The 23,469-nt window shown below is 38.9% G+C and overlaps 1 protein-coding gene across 3 annotated transcripts in view; it reads right to left on the bottom strand.

Moving 5' to 3' along the window:
• Positions 1–23,469, bottom strand: part of LOC122653750 (protein SHOOT GRAVITROPISM 6) — a 177,548-nt gene that overhangs the window by 71,762 nt on the left and 82,317 nt on the right. For all 3 annotated transcript variants that reach the window (XM_043847686.1, XM_043847687.1, XM_043847688.1), the window contains exons 22-30: positions 17,607–17,696; positions 7,560–7,681; positions 6,517–6,646; positions 6,347–6,426; positions 5,812–5,941; positions 2,170–2,251; positions 1,010–1,164; positions 714–794; positions 512–612 (exon numbers count right to left, since the gene is read on the bottom strand). In XM_043847686.1, coding sequence (XP_043703621.1) covers positions 512–612; positions 714–794; positions 1,010–1,164; positions 2,170–2,251; positions 5,812–5,941; positions 6,347–6,426; positions 6,517–6,646; positions 7,560–7,681; positions 17,607–17,696 — 971 coding nt within the window. The remainder of the gene's footprint in view (positions 1–511; positions 613–713; positions 795–1,009; positions 1,165–2,169; positions 2,252–5,811; positions 5,942–6,346; positions 6,427–6,516; positions 6,647–7,559; positions 7,682–17,606; positions 17,697–23,469) is intronic.

Genomic DNA, 23,469 nt, shown 5'->3' with positions numbered 1-23,469 from the left:
TCTACTGAAACTAACAATTATGAAAATGTTCTGTTTATTATTCAAATGTACACTTGCATGTATAGTAGCATGATCACCTCATTGGGCTTTCAGCTCACCCATTTATATGTTGATATTTTTCAGATGAGGAAACAGGAGAGCCTGAGGGCCTCAAAGACATCTGGTGGTGTTGTAAAGTAATATTTTGAATATTAGAAATAGATTTTTGTATGTACATAAATATATATACTTGCCATCAATGTACAAATAACTCTTGTAATGAAACTTAAGTTGTATGCTTCCGCTGTGTTATATCACTTATATGTGAGTCTAGGATATTTTCTGTTACTTTTATATGTTATATTTGTGAACTTCTGGGTCTGCACTCGCGAGGGCAGTGCCTTGAACCCTGTCCGGGTCTGGGATGTTATATATGGGAACAGTGGGCTCTTCCAAACAAATAAGACAGGAAACATTAGCTAGAAAAAGTTAAGGGAAGCTTACATAATAGGATTTAATACTAATAAAGTACCTTGTCAGAAGAATTGCACATAATAGAGTTATGAGGTTGTTTATAAGTGGGTCGATGATGTCTGAAGGATCGTTTGGCAACCCAAAGAAACCCAATGTGGCCTGTCAAGGAGTTGAGAAATTATTGGCAAGATTAAACATTAAAAACTTAAGGAACAAATTTACCAGTTAATGACACCTCATAATAACTACTCAGATTATACCTTCATAACATGATTCCTTGTTTCTATTGTCAGCTTTGGCTCCACAGAAACCAAAGTAGTGCATGCACTTAAAGCAAAGCTCTGCACAGTCATAAACAAACAGGACAAAACTAAAGTCCGAAGACACTGCTTTTGCACATAATCTTATACAAATCATTTGAAAGAAATAAAAGGAGACTTCTTTTTTTTTTTTGTGAAAGAGAAAAATTCCTGCCAAAAAATAGATGTAATTGAACCATAACCATTGCAGTGAAGCATATTACTACAAAATATTATACTATTAAAAAAAAAAGAACCTGAGTACGGAGAAATTCATTAGAATTGGCATATCCATCACCATCATCATCCTCATCGTCTCGACCCATCAAAGTCAGTATGTAATCAAGCAGTTGGTCTCTTCTTTTTAATGGGAACGACACACCATTTTCAGCAGCATTACTGACAGCTTGACCTGAATTTTTTTTTGGGGGGGGGGGGGGAGGGGGGGTGTGAATACAAAGAAGAAAGGAATTTATTAGAACTAAATAAAAATGGAAGGGGACAAAGGGAGAGGAGGGAAAAACACTTAATGCATCGGTTTTGAGTGTGATGTTTTAATTGAGGACTCAATTTGAGTGAGTTGTGGGATATTTAGTTTGGATGCCAAAGGAGTTTAAAGCATCGGTTTTGAGTGTGATGTTTGAATTGAGGACTGGATTTGAGTGAATTGTGGATGTTTAGTTTGGATGTCATTGGAGTTTAAAGTTACAGAAAATGGGGGCAGGAGGTGAGAACTGGGTCTTTAAGAATTACTTGCAAGAAATTCCAAGAGAAAAGACAATTATACTGCTTCTCATTTCTTTTTATACAATTTCATTATTACTATTACTACTACTATTACTATAACTATTTTACTATTACTATTACTATTACTATTATACTCTTTCACTCTTTAGTGGATTCAGTGTTTATTAGATAAATGCAAAATGATTTACATCAGGGTCTTAATCTATCAAACACCCCCAGTATCAGGAAGAGTGCATCGGCTAGATAGTTGTCAAAAGGCCTAAGCGCCTAGTTGGTGTCACCTTGATTTTTCCCTCCTCCAACGCCCAGGATCACCTAGATGCTGTGACAATTATGATCAGATTTGGAATTGTGGCTTGTAGGTCTGAATTCTGAACACAACTTAGTTTCAGCCATCATTGTCAACTTTAAGCTTAGAGAGCTATTTCTTGAACCTTTAGCTGTTGCCAATATGAGGACCTTGGGTATATGTCTTGCAAACCTTTTCTTCAGTTATTTCGACATGTTAACACTTGTTCAAAGTTAGTTAAAACTGAAAAAGGGTGTCCCCTAAATGCCTTCAAAAATATTTCTGGAAATTTGCATATTAAAGGCAAAAGGGAAAAACTTGCAGCAGTGTACCAAATGTCATTCTCAGTATGCTACTATGCTGTCTGAGTCTTGTAAATACCTAACAAATCAATAGCTGTAATAACAGCTTGCTTTGCTGTATGGTGGCGCACATGCAGAAGGCGTGAAAGCATATTAGTCCCCTGCAAGCACAAGTAGTAGGGAAGTAATTGACATGATCTGAGACTAATTATTCAACAAACATGAATAGAAAACAGAGCATGAAGACAAGAATTAACAGTTCAATATGTTCCATATTGTACCATATTATAAAATTATCTATGAATTAAATCCATTCTATTAGCATGAACAAAATCAGCATATACAAATGTTGCAAAGCAACTCAGTCTAAATTTTAAAGAATAGAAAGAATTGTTTTACCAATTGAAGCCCAAAATCACATTAAAGTAAGGCATAGATTAATTGGCTATGTCTGAAATGGGATTATTAATTTATCAAGTTTCCCACAGTACCGAAAAGGGGCACCCGTCCAACTTAAGAAAGGTAATTCTGGCAAATTAGCTTGGGGGAATTTGCCTTTAATAGAGAATAACTGAAAAAATATGGAACAAACACCTAAATTGGATTCTTGCAAATGCAAAGTAACATCTGAAATGGAATTAATGCCTTGAAAGGTATAATGATGGTGTTAGAAGAATGTTGAAACGTATGATGATGGTGTTACTCATGAAGCTGTGGCTCATTAATTTCTGAACACGGAGCAAACCACCAGAGCAAAGAACCAAGTTTTTTTTTGGGGGTGAATAAAAAATTCATTACCAAAAAGAGAAAAAAAACAGGGAACCCCCCCAAATTAGAGGGGGCAGATAACAAGACAAAACAGATAGAAATAAAATACAAAGAGCTCACCCCTTAAGGGTGGGGGAGCAGTACGATGGAGCAGGGAGATCATAGGAAACAGCAGTATGCATGTTCCTTGGGGAGCTAGCACATCTAGAAGAGATCCTCACAACTTTACTTTTGACATAAAAACTATGGAGTCCCAGATCTGGAGGAAGGTTTTAGACTTAGGGAACCATTTGCTGATGTTGCGTTCCATCCAAATATGGAAGATGGCCACTCCAAAATCTAGCAAAGAACCAAGTTAATATGAAATGGTTACTGGCATTTGGATTTTGGAATCACATTCCAAGAGTAGTCATCTACATTTGCCACCTCTGGCGAATTGTGTGGAAAGCACATCATGATGGATGAGAAAACCTTGTGCTCATATGGTACTCCCCCTCACTTTGGGAGCTTTTCTGATATCGAAATGGATATACTCAGTGTGGAGGGAGAGCAATGTCCAGAGATGGATTGCAAAGAAGGAAAGAGTACATGCCGTAGATGAAATCCAATTTACAGTCTCATGAAGTTGGTATGACAAGAGATGTTCAGATAATGACGTGTGTCAGGGAAGGCCCAGCATTAGGACATTTCCACTTCAAGTTGTTGCTCAAATTGTGATGGAGGGGATTATGATTGGCCTTTTCTGAAAGTCAGGGACATAGGAAACAATTTCAAGAAGATGTGCAGAAAGGAAAATAAGTAGAAAGATTTTTAAAAACAGGGCAGCTTAGTCATTCAATTCTGATTCTTTAAGTCCCATTCCTTCGGGTTAGAATAGATTTTATCCCCAGCTCTTGTCCAAGTCAGATTGAAGAGCTAAGGTGTAGACAGCTCTCTCCAAGATGGACAAGAATTTCTGCTGCCCACTATTACTGATTTACATATCTTCTTCCATTTCTTTTTCCCAGTCAAAACCAGCCTTTTTAAACAGTTCCCAGACAGTTTAAGTCAAAGAACCAAGTTTCAGGTGCTGACTGTAACTCGCAGCTCAATTTGGATCTCCGCCAGTGCTGAAAATGGGTTTTTTGTTTTCTGTTTGAACCTTATTCCTAGTCTTATTATGTTTATTTGCTGAGAATTTCAGCAAGTACTTGGAGTCCTAGTTGTTTCTTCAGATTAAGTTCGAGTTCTAAGAGGAATTTTCAAAATTTTCAGGTGTATAAATAGGACCAAAACATGGCCTGTTACTGACTTACTGTACAGTGTCACAGATTTCTCTCCAAATAAATTATTTTATTTGAACCTTTTAGCCATTTTTCTTCTTCTCTTTACTGGTTCTCAGATTATAAACCTTTAACTGCAGTTTTTTCTAGGTTGAACTGAATCAATCAAATAGTTTGGAGGCTCGCTGTGTCTGGAACCAATTTAACTACATTTAACCCTAGTTTCCTTATGTCTTGGTCCAATGATAATGGTCTGATTACTAGGCCCAACATATCAGACAGAATCCTTAGAACTGGCCAAATTTCAAATTGGAGACCAGGCCCTTGTCTCATATATTTGCCCAAGTACAGATCTCATCAAGATCAGATATTATATTACAGACAAAGTGAGCATCAGTCCAATCTGTGGGCGGTGAGTATGATGAGTGGTTCGCAGAAATTTCAGAAAAGAAAGAAGGAAGAACAATCTAATCAAGAACTCTAGCCCTTGTAGAATTGAACATTGACATAGGACAGAAAATGGGCCAATCGATTCAGACAAGATCTTATCTGAAAATCGACTGCATGAGAATCCCCTATCTACTACTCCCTTGGTATGGAGAAGGATATGATATATCAGGTAACTGAAATAACAATTGTAATCATTATCTAAAAAATGTAATCATCATCTTGAAGGTATTTTGGGTTTGGATGAGGCCCCTTAAAGCAAAGCAAAGCCAAAAAAAACCATCATAACTTACATGAAACAAAGCCTAAAAGCTCAAAAGGTAACTACTGTCAGTTACATAATCATAATGAGGGTAATTTAGCATTTGAATTGAAGACTCAAGCAGTGTCAGCAAGTGAGAAACTTGGTATTGTTTTCCTTGGATGTGCAGATTAAAAAAGAAGTCTTTACATAAGCCAAAGTAAGAAATAGATGTCATGGATATTGCTTTATTTCATCAGAACTCAAGTACTAGTACATTGTTGGCATCATAGGGTCTGGCTTTCCATTCAAACAAGATATTTCTTGAAAAGAGAATTAAGGGACAAAGTCAAAAGATCTCCACCTTCTCTTAGTTTCCTTCCCATAGAATTCTAGCTACTTTCTATCATTAGCATACTGATATGATGGCCATGCCGGTGTTGGGAGGTCAAGCCTCTCACGTATTAGTAGAGGGCCACTCTGAAATGGGGATTTTGTATGAGTTGGTTGTTTGGGTTCTAGGAGTGGAGCTCTTTGAGTCCCTTCTTTTATTCCACTTTGTCCAGTTTCAATAAATTTGTTTCCCTGCCTATCAGAAAAGCAAGCCATATTTTTTATTCTACCCAAATAGGGCATGCCAGATATTCTTTTCACTACTGTTCATATACAAGACATCACCATGGACACACAAAGAAAAGTAATGACACAGGTATTTATTTAGCCTTGAAATTTTCATGTGACTTGTGAGAGGTGATATTTGAGCTGTTTTATGTGGTTTATGGTTGGAAGTGGTGCCAAAGGTCTCGTGTTGTGGTATTGCAATTATGACTACCCCAAATTTTTAAAGCTACGAGTACGTTCTTTAAAGTAATTTAAATACACTGCTGATCAAGAAGAGGAAAGGATACAGTGACAAATAAATAATAAATTAAGAAATATGTCAAGGCCTCAAGGATGCTTTGAGGTTAATGAAGAAAGAAATTCAAGAACTACAACATCATACCACAAGTGCCTCTATTCTTGCTTGAATAACAGTCGAAGGAGCATATCGTGCTGCATATCCATACATTAAAGCTAAGGCAGCATGAATGTCATCAGCATCTTCCACTTTATCAGAGAAAAAGGACAACAATCTGCAAACATGAGTCTCTAAACTGTTAAAACAACTCATACTGTTTCTCAAGGACTTGTTTCCTTATAAGATTGTAACTCTCTTTTAGTGGTTAATAAATACACAGTGGAACACGGAAGATGATTATCGGCTCTGTTTTTCTCTTAGCAGAGTCTCCCTCTTCTACCTCAGTTCTCTTCCCATTTCATGTGATTACTGGTTGTTTAAGTCTCTGACATTGTTACACATTTCATTGCATATAACTAATTTAGTACAGAGTTGTAGAAAAACTGAAAATACGTTATGAACCAAATGGATGAATACCGAGGCACACATGCAGGATTTATTCACTAGCCAATCAGAGAAGAATATATACTTATACTAAAAATTACGAAAATTAATTCCCATTATATGAATTTGTAGTAACCTTTGAAGGAAATTTTGTCCAACATTGTCAAGAATGTCTTTCAGTTTTTCCAATACAGTATCCAAGTGTGAAGCAGCAACCTGAAAGAAAATTGAAAATTTTGAATCATAAAAATAGCTAGTGCTGTGACAAGGAGTAAACAACCTCAACAAAGACAAACAGCAACATACCAATCCCATGCCTTTTGCTAAACCAAGTCTATTTGTAGGCACTGCAATATTTGCTTGCTTGTACATCAAGTCAATTTTCTCACGAACATAAGCTCTATCATCAACTTTCTGAAGAAGCATACCTAGGCATCTGCATCAAAAACATGGACTTAAACGTACGGTGAGTTGTTCCACTTCCAACAATTTCAAAGGGCTACACAGAAAATATATAGGAGGAAAAAAAAAAAAAAGAGGTGCTAGTACAAATATTTTGTTTATTTTTTAATTCATGTATTTAACAATTTAAATAGACAACCATATATTGGAGCTCAAAAATAAAGAAAAACGCCAAACTCCCAAGAAAAAAAGAAAGATATTAAAGAAGAGAAAAGACTAAAGTCTTGTGGCCATACTCCACCCAAGAAATACCAAGGGACACCAGGGGAAAAAAAAAACCAACCAAAAGAATAAATTAACCACCAGACCTAAACACATCAACACATTATAGCAACCCTATAACCCTGCAGCAAGCATCCATCCTCCGATTTCCATCCAGTTCCAACAAGTTGCAGAATATTCGCCCATCATACTTTGTCCTACTCTATATTGGGGGGAGATGAGGTGTGAATCAGGAGGCTTGAACCCAAGACCTCCTGGTAGCAATGGGCTTCCACGCACAACATGCACTCTTCCTTATTTTTCTCACTGCTGTTGGTTATATTTATTTTATCTCCATTACAATATCCAATGGTCAAATTGCCACATTAGTCTTCCAGTCCAGATGATAAAATGAGGTCTGCCATCCACCAATTTCATACATAGCACAACATCGATGGAAACTTTTGCATAATCATATATTTCCAAGACCAAATAAAACAGGGAGCAACAAAATTCAACCAATATAAACATATATTTTATTGGAAAAGGAATTTCAACACTCCATCAGCAAAACCCAAATTCTGCAGACTTTAACAATTTAAGGAAAAGGGGAACAATTCAAAATGGTTCACAAAGTGATTAAAAACTCAATCAGGAAGAAGCGTAAAAGCAATACCAAGTAGTACCTATGAAGTAGTGCCGAATGCTCATCATCAGATATATAAAGTTCATATTGTTCGGAAAAAGCATTTCCTAAAGAAATCACCCACACAGTATCCTGAATGACATCCAAAGTTTCTGCAAGAAACTGTCGTCAAAATAAATTAGAACCAAATATTAATGCCTCAAGAGAAAAATATTATCAAGATAAAGTTCAAAGAATTCTATCTGCACTGCAAGGTTTCTCTGTCCAATACTGTAAATAATAAAAAAGAGAAAAGAAGGAGAAGAGAAGAGAGGTGGCTGTAACTTTGGGAGTCACAACCTCGTATTGAGACTGCCCACTTCATTCAATATATATACAACTAAACAATACACTGACTAAGAAAGAACTAACCAACAAAATAAATAAGAAAAGGACAAAACAGTCCCTGGGGGAAATCATGACTTGCACCTAGCGCTAGCCATAGTCCGAAATCTCGCGAGATCTCGCCGAGATTCTCGGTTTTTTAGAAATCCGAGTCGAGATGGAAGGGGAAACATAAAAGTGCAAGATCTCGCCAAGATCTCGTCTTGAAAAAGCTTCAAAAACAAGTGAAAAAACAGGAGGAAAAATGCAAAATCTCGGCGAGATCTCGGGTCGAAAAGTGGATCTCAGGTATGGGCAGATTTGACCCAAATGACTTGTTTTAAGTCTTAAAACAAGTCTGTTTTTGCCTATTCTGTCGACAGAGAGCTCTCCAACACTCTCTTCTTCTCTCTAACTCTCTTCTTCTCTCTTCTTCTCTCAATCTTCTCTTCCCATGTTCATTTTTTGGTTGGATTGAAACATTTGGAAGCTGAATTTGGGGGTAGAGTGAAGATTGCAGCTCAATTTTGGAGGATTGCTCAAGTTTGTGAAGGTTTTTTGAAAGGTAAACCCATTTTCCCTAAACCTATTTTTTTGAAAAAAATTTGATGAAATCTTGGTAGATGGGTGTGATTTTGACTTATGTTATACAAGTTTGGCCGATCTATCACTTGATGTAGGCCGAATTTTTTTTGGGTTATTAAATTATTTATTATAATTTCTGGGAAAAAAAAATGATTTTTTTTCGAAAAAAAAATTAAAAAAAATAGGATAAATACTTATTGTTTGGATGTGATCTTGATGTATGTTAGACTAGTTTGCATGCTCTACAGCCTCATAGAGTCATTTTTTTTTTTCACCCATTAAAAAAAATATTTTATTTTTTAGATTTAATAATTATATTATTTAAATAGTTAAAAAATATATAAAATTAAGGAAAAATACCTGTTTTTGTTGGAAAATTATGCACAACAGTTGTACATAATGTCCAACTTCAAATGATGTCAAATACATCATTATGTTATAATATTTATATTTGAAGGTATAATTATTTTTAATAAAAATTATAAATATTATTTTTAATTAATAAAGAAATACTAGGGTTAGGGAATAAATAAGAGATAGGTATTTGATTGTTCTAGTAGCTTCATATTATGTGTAATAGTTATAAATACAATACTTTAAGTGTTTATTACCTTACTTTAAGTCTGTAATAGTTACTAATACATGTTTTTTTATGTAACAGTGTAAAAAATCAGAAAAGGGTTACACAATGGGGGATATAGCATGGTTACATTAAGTCCCAATGTCTGAGGACAAAAAGAAGTCAAAGTGTAACTACTGTGGGAAGATTCTAAATTCTGGAGGAGCAACTAAGTTAAAGGAACATTTGTCTGGTCTGGGTAAGAATGTTGCCAAATGCCAAAATGTTCCGAACCAAGTGGAACTGGCAATGGCACAAAATTTAAGAGGAGTACGGACAAAGAAAGCTGAGAGGGAGAGACAACAAATAGCTTTCGATGAGGCAGTGCTAGAGAGGCCTGGTGTAGACATCCTTGGGGGAGTAGGAGATGATACTGAATATAGGCCTATACCTGGTGAGTTCCAATCAGAGGCTAAATGGAGGATTTACCAGCAGACTTTGGCAGCGAGTAGGCAAAGTTTTCATTTTGACAATATCAGAGCATATGAGCAAGCAAGAGGAGCTGGTGGCTCTGGCTCAGCTGCACCAGTGCAAGATGATGACAGGAGGAGATGCACCGGCACAAGAGATATCCCACGGCCCCAAGCCCGACCACGAGCACGATCCCCAGATACCATTCTTGAGTAGGATCTATCTATCTTTAGGCAACAAGATGCCTTCCAGCCAACCATCCCACAAGTGTTTCGTGGTAAACAAGAGGATGCACGGAAAGCCTTCAGCAAGTTCATGCTATACAATGGCATTCCAGCTAATGTAGCACAAGGAACCTATTATAATGCATTCCTTGATGCTGCAGGGAGGGCTGGCCCAGGATGGAAGGGGCTTACACCATATGAGTTGTATAATGTGTATTTGCCTAAAGAGGTAGAGGAGCTGAAAGAGTACATAGAGGGTCTGAAGCCATTGTGGGACACATATGGGGTTACTCTTATGGCTGATGGTTGGACTGGACCTACTAGACAGTCCATTATAAATTTCATGGTGAGTTGTAATGGGAAGACTGTCTTCTTGAAGTCTGTTGATGCATCAAAGAATGTCAAGGATGCATCATACTTGTACAAGCTACTGAAGCAAGTGGTCGAGGAAGATATAGGAGCAAAGAACGTTATCCAAATTGTGATGGATAATGGTTCTAATTTTAAGAAGGCTGGAGAGAAACTGATGAACAAGAAGAGTAAGAGGATCCGCCTCTTTTGGACTCCATGTGCAGCCCATTCTATTGATCTAATGCTGAAGGACATGGGGAAAAAAGCTTTGGTGGCTGCTGTGGTCAATAGGGCAAGGCAAGTGACCACCTTTGTGTATAACCATGGTTATGCTTTAGCCTTGATCAGGGAGAAATGCAAGGGGGATTTAGTGAGGGCAGGTGTCACTAGATTTGCCACCAATTACATTGCATTGAAGAGCATCCAGTCAAAGGTGGTAGGTCTGAGATCAATGTTTGCAAGTGACCAATGGTTTACTTGGCCAGGCTCTAGCACACAAGAAGGGCAGGCAGCACAAGAGATCATTGCAAGTAATGGATTTTGGAATGACTTGTATAAAGTTGTTGCCATATTAGAACCAGTGGTGGCAGTACTAAGGATGGTTGACACTAAGAAGAAGCCTACCTTGCCCCACATATATGCTGCCCTGCAAAAGCTGAAGGAAATAGTCCGAGCTGTAATACCCCGAAGTGCTCGCTCATACATTAACATCCTTGATGAGCGATGGGAGAAGCACTTGAGTCATCCCTTGCATAAAGCTGGTGAGTTCAACACTTCAACATCTATACACTTTATGTGAGTTTTACATTTACATATTCAAACCTCTAAAGTATTAAGTCACTAACAACTTATATTTGTGGTTTCCCCTTTACTAGCATACTATTTGAATCTAAAGTACCAATACTCGCATAATCTTGGGCTGGACACGGATTTGTTACTGGCAGTTGAAGCTGTTATTGAGAAGTTGGAGGTCAATCCCAAGACACAATCTGACTGCAATGATGAGGTGAGACTATGGGACTTTGGTATTTTGCTAGTCAGTAAAGGAATGTAATTACTAAATAGCAAATACTGATGCCTCTAACACTGTTTCAAATTTCAAATGTAAATAGATCAAGGCCTTCAGAGAGGCCTCAGCAAGTTTCGGTCAAAAATCTGCAGTGGAGGGTAGATAGGTTGTGTACCAATTTTCAGACCCAACAGAGCCCTAAAACCCACCGAGATGGGCCTCCGAGTCAAAAAAAAAAAAATTGCAAAAACTTGCCGAGATCTCGGCCCAACTCGGTTTTTTCGTGGGCCAAGTTGGCTCCGAGACCCGAGTTTTCGGACCATGGCACTAGCCACAATTTCCCTCCCCCTCAAGCTGGAGCATCGATGTTAACCATGCCCAGCTTGTTACAAATATAATCAACTCGACCACTCCCAAGAGACTTAGTAAAGACATCTGCAAGTTGTTCTCCTGTGCGAACATGACTTGTAGAAATAATTCCCTGCTGTAGCTTTTCTTGAACAAAGTGACAGTCGACTTCAATATGTTTCATTCTCTCATGGAAAACTGGATTCGATGCAATATGAATAGCAGCTTCGTTATCACACCACAACTGCATAGGAGACACACTCAAACCCAAGTTCAGTCAACAACTGCCTTACCCATATCAATTCACAGGTGACATGTGCCATGGCTCAATACTTAGCCTCTGCACTAGATCTGGCCATAACAGTTTGTTTCTTGCTCTTCCAATACACAAAGTTCCCTCGTAAAAAAGTGAAGTAACCAGTAGTTGATCGCCTATCAATAGGAGATCTAGCCCAATCAGCATCACAAATATAGTTATCAAGGCGGCAAAGCGACCATGGCATTGCAGAGGGTCTAAAATCAAGGCGACACCAACAAAGTGGCAAGGCGCCCACCCAGGCGACTAAGGCGACCAAGGAACCTAGACGCCTTAATAACTATGATCACAAAAACCTTCAGTATGTCCATGTCCATGATTAGAGTATACTAGACCACGGCCTAGATCCTTCTTGAGATATCTCAAAATACTAACAATAGCATCCCAGTGAGATGTACGAGGAGAGGACACACTGATAGGAAAAGCTATATCAGGTCGAGTCACAATCAAGTTATTTAATTTTTCAACCAACCTCTGATACTTCACAAGATCATCTAGAATATCACCACTTTCAGCTGCAAGCTTCATTGGGATCCATGGGAGGATCCAAAAGCTTGGATCTTAACATCCCTGTTTTTGTAAGCAAATCCAGAACATACTTTTGCTGTGAGAGCGAAATTCCTTTTCTTGACAGAGCAACTTCAATTCCCAAAAAATACTTCAATCTTCCCAAATCCTTAGTTTAAAACTTCTATTGCAAGTGTGTTTTCAAACTTTGGATACCTTCAACATCATCTCCAGTGATGACAATATCATCAACATAAACAATAAAAAATATCCTCCCTACACTAAATCGTCGATAAAATATCGAGTAATCACTGTCACACCGAGACAATCCCAACTCAAGAACAAATTCAGTAAATCGGCCAAACCATGCCTGAGGAGATTGCTTCAAACCACATAGAGACTTCTTAAGCTTGCACACCATACCAAGCTCCCCCTGAGCAACAAACCTGGAGGTTGCTCGATATAGAACTCTTCATGGAGATCACCATGAAGGAAAGCATTCATAACATCAAGTTGGTACAACGGCCAATGATGAATGGCAGCAAGGGAATCCAAAACATGAATAGAGGCAAGTTTGACAACAAGAGAGAAGATATCCAGATAGTCAACACCATAAACCTCAGCATAGCCCTTAGCAACCAAATGGACCTTCATAAGCAAGAGAGCCATCGAGGTTAACTTTGACAACATATACCCAACAGCAACCAATAGCAGACTTTCCCGAAGGTAAGGGAACAAGATCCAGAGTCTGATTTTCCTCTAAGGCCAATAATTCTTCCTCCATAGCCGTCCTCTAGCCAGGACTAGACAATGTGTCTGCAACAAACTTAGGAACAGGATGACAAGAATAGTAGAAAAGCAAGAATGAAAAATAGGGGACAAACAAGAATAAGACACAAAATTAGAAATGGGGTGTTGAGTGCAACGCCGAACACCCTTATGCTTAGCAATAGAAAAATCAAGATCAGAAGCAATAATACTTAACTCAGGATTTGCAGACGAAGAGCAAGAGGCAAGTGGTGGAAAGACAGGGGTTGTTGAACCTTCCCGAGAGCAACAAATATAAACCTGTCAAACCACTGGTGGAGAACGGGGCGGTGACGGTGCTGCAGCTTGCGAAGCCTGCAGAGCAGAACGGTGCACAACATAGATGGGGAGATCATCATCCAGTTCAGACACAACAAACGAATCATCCGGATAGGATGTGGATTCAAAGAAAGATAAATCAGCAGTAACAAAATATTTTTACAATGTAGGAGAAAACACCGATATCCTTTCTGGGTACGTGAGTAACCAAGAAAGATAAATTTAAGAGCTCTGGGATCCAACTTCGACAAACCTGGACGATGATCACGAATAAAATGCACCAAAAAATATGAGAAGAAATAATGGATCAGAGAGAAATTACAAGGAATGAGGAATACCACCAAGTAAAACCGAAGAAGGCATGCGATTGATAAGGTAGCATGCCGTCAAAACAGCAAAAGCCCAAAAGTACTTGACCACCTATATTTCAAATAGAAGGGACCAAGCAACATCCATTAAATGTCTATTTTTCTATTCAGCAACACTGCTTTGTTGAGGGGTGTCTAAACAAGAGGATTAATGAATAATACCATAGGCAGTAATACACTGAGAAAATGGGGAAGAAAAATATTCTTTTGCATCATCACTACGTAAGATTTTGATAGAAAAATGAAACTGATTTTGAATTTCAGCAACAAAAGCATAGGATAGAAAACAATTCTGAACGAATTTGCATTAAATAAATCCAAGTGACTCTTGAATAATCATCAAAAAAATTAACAAAGTTATTTAAATCCCAACTTAGATGTAACAGGATAAGGACCCCATACATTAGTATGAACTAAAGCAAAAGGGTGCGCAAACCGTTTATTGACACGAGGGGAATAACTCACACAATGAAGTTTCCCAAACTGACACGACTCACAATCTAAACTAGAAAGAGAACAAAAACTAGGAACTAACTTTTGCAGACTCTGTAAAAACGGATGACCTAGGCGGCAGTGAATCTGATGAGGAGACAAAACATTGGAACATGCAACAGAAGGAAAATCATCTTCAAGAAGATACAGCCCCCCCCCCCCCCTGATTCATCACCTCTATCAATCATCTTCTTCGTCGTAAGATCCTGAAAAACACAAGAATCAGGATAAAACGTTATGGAACAGTTATAGGCACATGTAAGCTTTCTTACAGATAAGAGATTAAAGGGAAATTGAGGTGAAGGTAGGACAGATGATAACGACAGCGAAGAAGTAGGATAAACAGTGCCAGTGCCAGTGCCAGTTCCAGTGACCTTTGCTAAAGAACCATTGGCCAAAGTGCCACTGGAAGAAGATTCCCAGAAAGAGGAAAAAATACCTGAAACACCAGACATGTGATTTGCAGCACCTGAATCAATGATCCAAGGATGAGAAGTAGAGAGACATGTAGTGGCATTAGCTGTCTGAACAAAGTAGCAGTGGAAGGCGGAGCAGGCTGAGAAATATGAAATTGGTTATACCGTGTAAATTCTTCATTGGTCATCATGACCATCTTACTCTCAGATTGTCCAGGCTGGTTGGAAGTCTTAGTACTTGCTGCCGAATTAGCAAACTGCTTCTGAGGAGGTTTTGCCATGAAGTTTCCAACAAAAACGTTGGATTATCCTGGTTTGCCACAATGGTGGCATGTCCATACTGGTCCTGAACCATCTGAAGCAGTGGAGTTACCAGTAGAGTGCCTTGTGCCAGTCCCACTGTCAGTGCTACGTGCATTACCACAATTGGTAATCTGAGAAACAAAAGCATAGTTGTCCGCTAGTGTAGGATCATGAGAACTCTCTCTAGAGACCCATAAGACACGGGAAAAGGTATCTACAAGGGAGGCTACCTTGTCGCCTCCAAGAATCTGAAAACAAACAGAATCATACTTTGTTCCAAGACCACCCAGAAAGCCCATAACTACGAATTGTTCGGATTGATTCTACATCTTCTACACATCACTACTAATAGAAGTAGATAATTTAATTCTTCATACATCCTCTTAAAATCAGCAAAGTACTAAGTCAGAGGGCGACCCTTCCGATCAACCTGATAAAACTCTTGGCACAACTCTTAGATACGAGAAAGATTATTCTAGCCAGAATAAAGGACATTCAAATACTACCACAATTACTTGACAATGTCGATGTGGGTAACAATATCAACAACAGAATTATCCATTGAATTCAAAAGCTGCCCAAGAATTCGGGCATCAACACTATCCATGTAGCATCTTCAGCAGGTTTCACCGTGCTTAAATGATCTTGTTGTTCACGACCAGTCAAAACCAATTGCACAATTTTCTTCCATTGTTGAAAGTTGGCAGCCCCTGCAAGTTTCTTCTCAGTGATCCAATGAGAGGATGATGATACAACCTCAGTCACCACATTCTTTGTCTCAGCCATTGAAATAAGGAAATCACCAAGCAAGCAACAAATCTGACCAAATATCAATCCATAAAACCCAGACAAAAAATCGACTTTCCAAAATCCTGATGGAAATTGACTTCTCCAAAACCCTGACAAAGGGAAATCGATACACAGTTGATGATCCAAACAGTAGCACCGAGCACCAGCAGCACCTTCAAAAAATCGATCTAATTGATTTCCAAACTTCAAAAAAAGAAAACCGATCGATCAATGGCACATATGTCTTGAATTGATCCTTCCAAAAAACTGATTGATCATCATCTTGAAATAATCAATCAATCCTTCATTGCATTCGAACAAAAAACCAGCAAACCAGGGGGTGAAACCACCCCCTCTAAGTGTAAGCACGACCTCTGAGTGAAACCAGTAACAACCAAAGAAGAAAAAGGGTAATTACGCTGAGAGAAGTGAAATCAAATTTGATTCGGTGTTCAAGGATCGAGCTTTGATACCATGTAAATAATAAAAAAGAGAAAAGAAGAAGGAAGAGAAGAAAGGTGGCTGTAACTTTGGGAGTCACAACCTTGTATTGAGACTGCCCACTTCATTCAATATATATATAGAGCTAACCAATACAATGACTAAGAAAGAACTAACCAACAAAATAATAAAAAAGGACAAAACAGTCCCTGGGGGAAAACGTGACTTGCGCCTAGCGCTAGCCACGATTTCCCTCCCCCTTATTCAATTACTTATAACAAATACATTTCCAATCAGGCTCTGCAGTAACACTGAAGAAGAACATAAAAAATATAGAACTAAGTACAGCATCAACCAGTAAAACAAGAACAGATGCAAACATAAAGAAAAACAGGCTTTAGGTGGCAATGCATCCAGTGAACATGTTTCTGGACAAACTCAAGCTTAGGCCATTGAAGCATGATAACATATCATGTCCATTTCTGACACCTCTGGCTTTCAGGTAAACCATGACTATAACCTGTGCAAACCTAACAAGTGGTTTCAGAAACTGGACACAACATCAACCATGTTGGGACCTGAACAACTCATTAAATTCAGTGGAAGTGGGAAAAATCAGAGATTGATATGGTGTAGATTTGGGTAGGGACTGGGAAGAAGGGGGAAAGCCTGTTTTAAGGAAGATGGAGTGGCTTAGGCTGGAGAAAGACAAGGGTTTGTGATCTTGCGGCAGGTAGCTCTGGATAGCTTCCTGTTGCTATTCCATTTCCTTTTACCTTCACTTTTAATGTTTCCAACAAAAAAAATCCTTGGCACGGCAGTAGTGTTTAGTGGCACTGAGTCGCTTTTTGCCGTCAAGTGGCAAGGGTTCTGCTGCCAGTTGGTCTCCCCTAGAGGTTGAACTGTTTTAAGGGTACTGGAGTCTCGATCAGGCGTGCAATATTTTCTATTGCTTTATTATCCTTTTTCTTTTGGGCAGGGTGGGGTGAGGGCCTTTACTTGTATATCTGTTTTGTCTTCAAATAAACCTTTTCTGTTGTCTCTCATAATAAAATAAATATAATATATTGAACTATTTAATTCAATAAAGCTGGTTTGACCCAATAGTACACATGTTCACGTTCTACCTGTGGACCAAATTCAAGATAGACTAGCCAATATGGAGGAACCACAGCTAAAGGGCTGAACAAAAACCAGTACAACCATGTAAAGAGCATGCAACTTCATCATCCGAACCAAACTACAACCGTGGCCCAACCACAGCTACACCTCAAAAGAAATTCCCTAAGATATAATCAATATTTAAGAAATATGGTGCCGAAATAAAACACAGTAACTTATAGAATTAATTCCATAAAATACTCTTAACAAAATCAAAATCAGTTCTCGTCAATCAAAGTATTCATAATCAAAAGAATATCATAAATTAATAAGTCCCAAACCCAGTAGTAGATCTTACATGTATGACCATGTTGTCCCAAGTTTCTTGACATGAAGGATCCTGCTTTAGGTCTTCAGCATCACTGACATATGCCTTCATTTTGGGAATCTAGAACTTACCAAAAAAAGGATCCAATAATATTTCCAAAGCATAGACACAATAAATATTATGAAAATACTGTACAGAAAAACATATAACACAATGAAATGTGACATAAGTCACATAACCATGAAAGACAATGTTGAAAGAAATTTAACAATCAGGAAATATGCAACCAAAGGAATTAAAATGCCTTTTGTATCCAATATAAACTTACCAGAACAACAACTGAAGCACTCAGAGTACAACTGTTCTTAATAGCTTTTTAAAGTAAAATTGCGCTGCCATTAGTCATTATAATTTTCTTAACAACTTTTAAAGTAGAAGTGGACTATCTTCAATCAATATATAAAAAATTGAGTCCACCTTTCAAAACCTCTTAAGTAGCTATTCAAATCAACAACAGCACTCCCCAGAAACCAGCAAGAGCCATAGTCCAAAATTTCGGCGAAATAATTTTAATAATTTCGCTAGTTTCGACATGCCCAAGATGAAACAGGAGGCGAAACCCAAAAGCAGCATAATTTCGGTCCCAAAATCCACTGTTTTGTCGAAATTTTGACCATTTCAGTCATTTTAGCCATTTACCTCCAGTATGTAGATGAGGCCATTTACAGGGCAATTGTGGAGGACTATGAGCGTTTCTTCTCACACGCTATGACGTGGCATACATTTGTCATGCAGTCGGAGGAAAATGCACGTCATCGAACCATGAGCGGACTCAATCCAGCACAATCGTATTAGCAACCAATATTGTTTTGTTAGGAGACGAAGCCACCCCCTGCTACGACTGCTACTGAATATCCGAAATGGGTATCTGAAAATGCCCCAGTAATTTGTTGGCTGTAGAACAGTATCGAACCTTCTGTGGCTTCCAATGTGATGTTTCATACCACAGCTAAGGGTGTCTGGGATGGCCTCAAAGAAGAGGCTTATTCTCAGGATAAGAGCATGTCCAGGGTATATGACTTACATGAAAAGTTCTTTTCATTCAAGCAGAACGATCCCTCTATCAGTGACTACTATGGTGCCTTGAAAGGCATGTGGGAATGTATACCAGCCTCTCTCTCCAGTGATATTCATAGTTGTCGCGGCATCTAGGCGACCCAAGGCATTGGAGAGGGTCCAAAATCAAGGGGACACCAACGAGGCGCCCAAGTCGACCAAGGCGCCAGGACGCCTAGGCAATGCCTTGACAACTATGCTGATATTAAAGTTCTTAAATCTCTACGGGCAGAGTTCTTGGTGGCCAAGTTTTTTATCTGGGATGAATTCTGAACTGCAAGAAGTGAAAAGCCAACTTCTGGCCGGTGAAAAGATACCTTTCATGAATGAGGCATTTTGTCGGCTCCAACATATCGTATCATGTCTCCCTCCTTCACCAAATCTGCCTCGACATCCTCTGCTAATAATTCTGCCCTTATCTCAAATAGTGGGGTGGCTGAGGCACTTGTTTCATGGGAAAAGGTCATGGTTCATGGGGAGGTTGAGGCCATGGCAGTGAACGAGGCTGAGAACAGCCCGTAGATCCCAGTATCCGTCAGTGCACTCATTGTGGTAAGATGAATCATACAATTGATACATGTTGGATGAGGCATGGTAGACCTCAATGGACTCCCATCACTGTCTACTACTGTAACTACTACATCTGATCATAATTCTATGGTGCCCTCATCCTCGGACACCAGTCAAGCTTCTAAATCTGGAGGTAGCTAATTAGTTACACCGTTACGCAATGAACTCAACCAGTTAAGTGTATTCAACAGATTGAGAAATCTGCCTCTACATCCACAACTACCAGTGCTCATTCAGGTACAGGCGCACTTTTTGCCTCTACTTCCTCTACACCATGGGTCATTGACTCTACTGCCACTTTTAATATGACTGGCAAGTTCCATGTACTTTCTTCACTTCAGAAAATTAATCATCCTTCTAAAGTCATACTTGCTGAGGGCTCGTCTACTCAGGTATCCGCTGTTGGTTGTGTTAGTTTGTCTTCTTTCCCAATGTTGAAATATGTTCCTCATGTTCCTAACTTCCTTTTAAGTCTTATGTCAGTTAGTTAGCTGACTAAATCCATTAACTGCTCAGTAATATTTTATCCTACCTGCTGTGTTTTTCAAGATCTCCAAACAAGGAAAACGATTGGTGGAGGGTGTGAGAAGGATGGCCTCTATTACCTCAACAACGTTGATCCTACCATTGCTTCTACAGCTTCTACAGTGTCTTCCCCTCTCCAGTGGCATTACTGGTTGGGACATCTTTCTATTCCCAAACTTCAGCGTACGGTTCCCAATTGCAAGCATATCTCTCGACTTGAGTGTGACGTATGCGAGCGTTGAAAGAATCACCGTACTTCGCTCCCTTCTCGTGATGTCTCTTGGAGTTCCTTTTTATTTTCTTTATTTCATTCTGATGTTTAGGGTTTATGTCGTGTCAAGAGTCAGGATTTTTCTACTTTGTTACCTTAGCTGATGATCACTCTCAAATGACTTAAGTATATCATTTAAAGGATCGATCAGATTTTTTGCCCATTTTTAAACAGTTTTATCATGAAATGTAGACTCAGTTTGGTGTCCATTAAAGTCTTCTACTCTAACACTGCTTTTGAATATACTCAATGAAAAATAAATGAGTTTAATTTAAATTGTGGGATATGATATATCAAACCAGATGTGCACATGCTCCTCAGCAGAATGGTATGGCTGAGAGGAAAAACCGGCATTTTCTAGAAGTTGCTCGATCCCTTATGTTTCACATGCATGTTCCCAAGCTTTATTCGAGTGATGTTGTTTTGATTACTTACTATTTGATTAATCGCACACCCTCTGCTATCCTTTACAATTTATCTCCCTTTTCTGTGATTTTTTCCCAATCTTCCTTGATTGGTTTACCAACACGGGTGTTTGGTTGTACACATTTTGTTCACATAGTTCGCCCTGGTCTTGATAAATATTCTGCGTTTGCTACCAAGTGTGTGTTCCTCGGGTATGCTCGTACTCAAAAAGGATACAGCAGTTATGATCCCATTATGCATCACCATTTTGTTAGTATAGATGTTGCTTTTTTTTTTAAGATACACCATATTTCCTGCTCTCATTCCTCTTACTGGCTCCACCATTACTCCTACAGTCCTACTACTTCCCCCACCTAAGCAATTGCAGGTCTACAAGCGACGAAATAAGGCAATCTACAATTCTGGCTGATCCGTTGATACTGTCTTCTACTACATCAGAGCCTTTGCTTGGGGATTCTATCTCCAATGACTTGCCAGTCGCTCTTTGAAAAGGTATGAAAACTTGTATGGTTGTACCCATAAGTCCAATCTTGTTGTCCTATATCTAAAATTGTTTCAGTTTCTCACCTTCCACTTTTACTTCGTACCCTTGCCTAATCTTTATCTATTGTGTCTGTACCTGCTAAGTAACAGGAAGCCTTATTACATCCTGGTTGGAAGAACGCTACGCATGTAGAGATGGATGCCTTATTAGATCATAAGACAAGGTCTCTTACTGACTTCCCCAAAGTAAGGAATTTTGTGCAGTGACGATGGGTGTACACTGTCAAGTATCTCCCAGATGGTTTTGTTGAGCGGCTGAAGGAGCTTGGTTATACTCAGACATACGGCGTTGATATTTTGAAACCTTCTCTCCCACAACTTGGCTAAACTCTGTTAGTGTTCTGATCTCCTTGGCTTTTAATCTTGTCTGGCCTTTGTTTCAATTTGATATCAAAAATGCCTTTTTTATATGGTGATCTCGAAGAGTTGTATATGGAGCAACCTCCTAGGTATGTTGCTTAGGGGGAGAATGCATCCAAGGTTTGCCGTCTTCACAAGGCTATTTATGGGTTGAAACCATAGTTGTCAATTGTCATGGCATCATGGCGATCCAAGTCAGTGGAGGGGTGTCTAATCGATATATTGAATGTCGCCCGCCATGGCGATCATGTCGACCATGGCAGAATTGTAATTAAATCCAAAGTTGAATGGCAAAGTTGAATGGCAAAGTTGAATGGCAAACTAGTAGATAAATCAAGATTTATAAGAGCAATGGCAGAATTGTAACTAATCTGAAGTTGTAAAGGAGTGGCAGAACTGTAATTAATGGAAATCAATTTAATAAAGAAAATAAACCAGGAAGTGGGATAGCACGTTTGATGGGTAAAGGGTATACTTGGAACAAAATGGAAAATAATAGATGGTGGGAATAAAAGTAAAAGAAAAGAGTAATGTTGGGAACTAAGGAAAATGGGTTTAATAGATAAGAAATCGAGAAACACAAAACAAAGGAATTCAGTCTTCTTCAACCTCACGACTCCTCAGCCAAAGAAGGAACCATAACCCAATGGCAGAATGGAAGTTATTTCGAAGGTGGACCTTCATCGCATAGTTATCAAGGCATCTAGGCGCCTTGCCACCATGGCGGTGTAGCCTTGAATTTTGACCCTCTAAAATGCCATGGTCGCCTTCCCGCCTTGATAACTATGCTTCCTCGAAAGAAACCAATCGATACGAAGCTTCAGGCAAGAGTCGCCACAACCTGTTCTCTTAAGGGCACCAAGAATCTAATTGAAAGAACCTGCACCCAAGAGATCGATGGAACGGAACCAAATCTGATGGTAGTAATGGAGGTGCAGGTCTGATGTGCGATGTAGCCTCAATGTTGAAAGGGGCTGAGTCAAAGGTTTGGAAGGATGAATCGCCCAGACCTACGAGAAATAGCCCCAAAATTCTACTGGCAACTGAATGGTGAGAGCAAGGCTAAAATAGGAGATTTAGGGAAACAGGGACGCCATGGTGTTGGTCGATATGCCCATTTCTCCAGTGCCAGGACGCCATGGCGACGCCATGACAACTATGGTTGAAACAGTTACCTCATGCTTTGTTTAACAAATTCAGCAGAGTCATTGGTAGTTATGGATTCACATAGTGCTTCTGTGATCATTCTGATTTTGTTCGTCAACATGGGCCCAAGATGGTTACCATGGTTGTGTACGTAGACGATATCATCATTTCTACTGATGACTCCACTGGAATTGAGGATTGTCAAGGCATATCTGCATCGACATTTTCAGATGAAAGTTTTGGGAATACTCAGATATTTCTTAGGTATCGAAGTTGTTCTTAGTACTAAAGGAATCAGTTTATTGCAGAGGAAGTATGTGTTTGATTATCTATCTGAGAGTGGGATGTTAGGTTCCAAACCTGTGGATACTCCTATGGATCCTTATTTGAAGCTAGGAGCATGTGATGATAAGGACTTTGCAGATAAACATCAGTACAGGTGTCTTGTGGGAAGACTTACCTACCTAACTGTTACTTGTCCTGATATTTTATTTGTTCTAGGTGTTATTAGCCAGTTTATGTAAAACCCTAAGCAGGCCCATTGGGATGTCGCTTTTTGTATTTTGAGGTATCTTAAAGGCAATCCTGGGAAAGGTCTAATTTATTGACATCATGGTCATACTAGTATTACAGGCATAGTTCAAAATCTCATTTCCTTTCTGTTGAAATTTCGAATATTTCAAGTATTTCGGTCGAGTCGAAACAAAATGCAACATCGAATTGAAAAAAGGCAATATTTCAAAATTTTCGAAAATTTCGGTCATCCCGTTTCAGAAATTGTGGAAATCTCGGTACTTTTGGTGATCTCGTTTCAGAAATTTCGGAATCTCGGTCATTTTGGCATTTTACACCCACAAATGGCCAAGAAAAACTCATAAAAAAAAATACCATAATTTCGACCAAATTTTGGTATCTCAAAAATTTCGGTCAAACCGA

Source organism: Telopea speciosissima, chromosome 3 (genome assembly GCF_018873765.1).
Source record: "Telopea speciosissima isolate NSW1024214 ecotype Mountain lineage chromosome 3, Tspe_v1, whole genome shotgun sequence".
NCBI lineage: Eukaryota > Viridiplantae > Streptophyta > Magnoliopsida > Proteales > Proteaceae > Telopea > Telopea speciosissima.
This window is presented reverse-complemented; position numbering and strand designations above follow the sequence as displayed.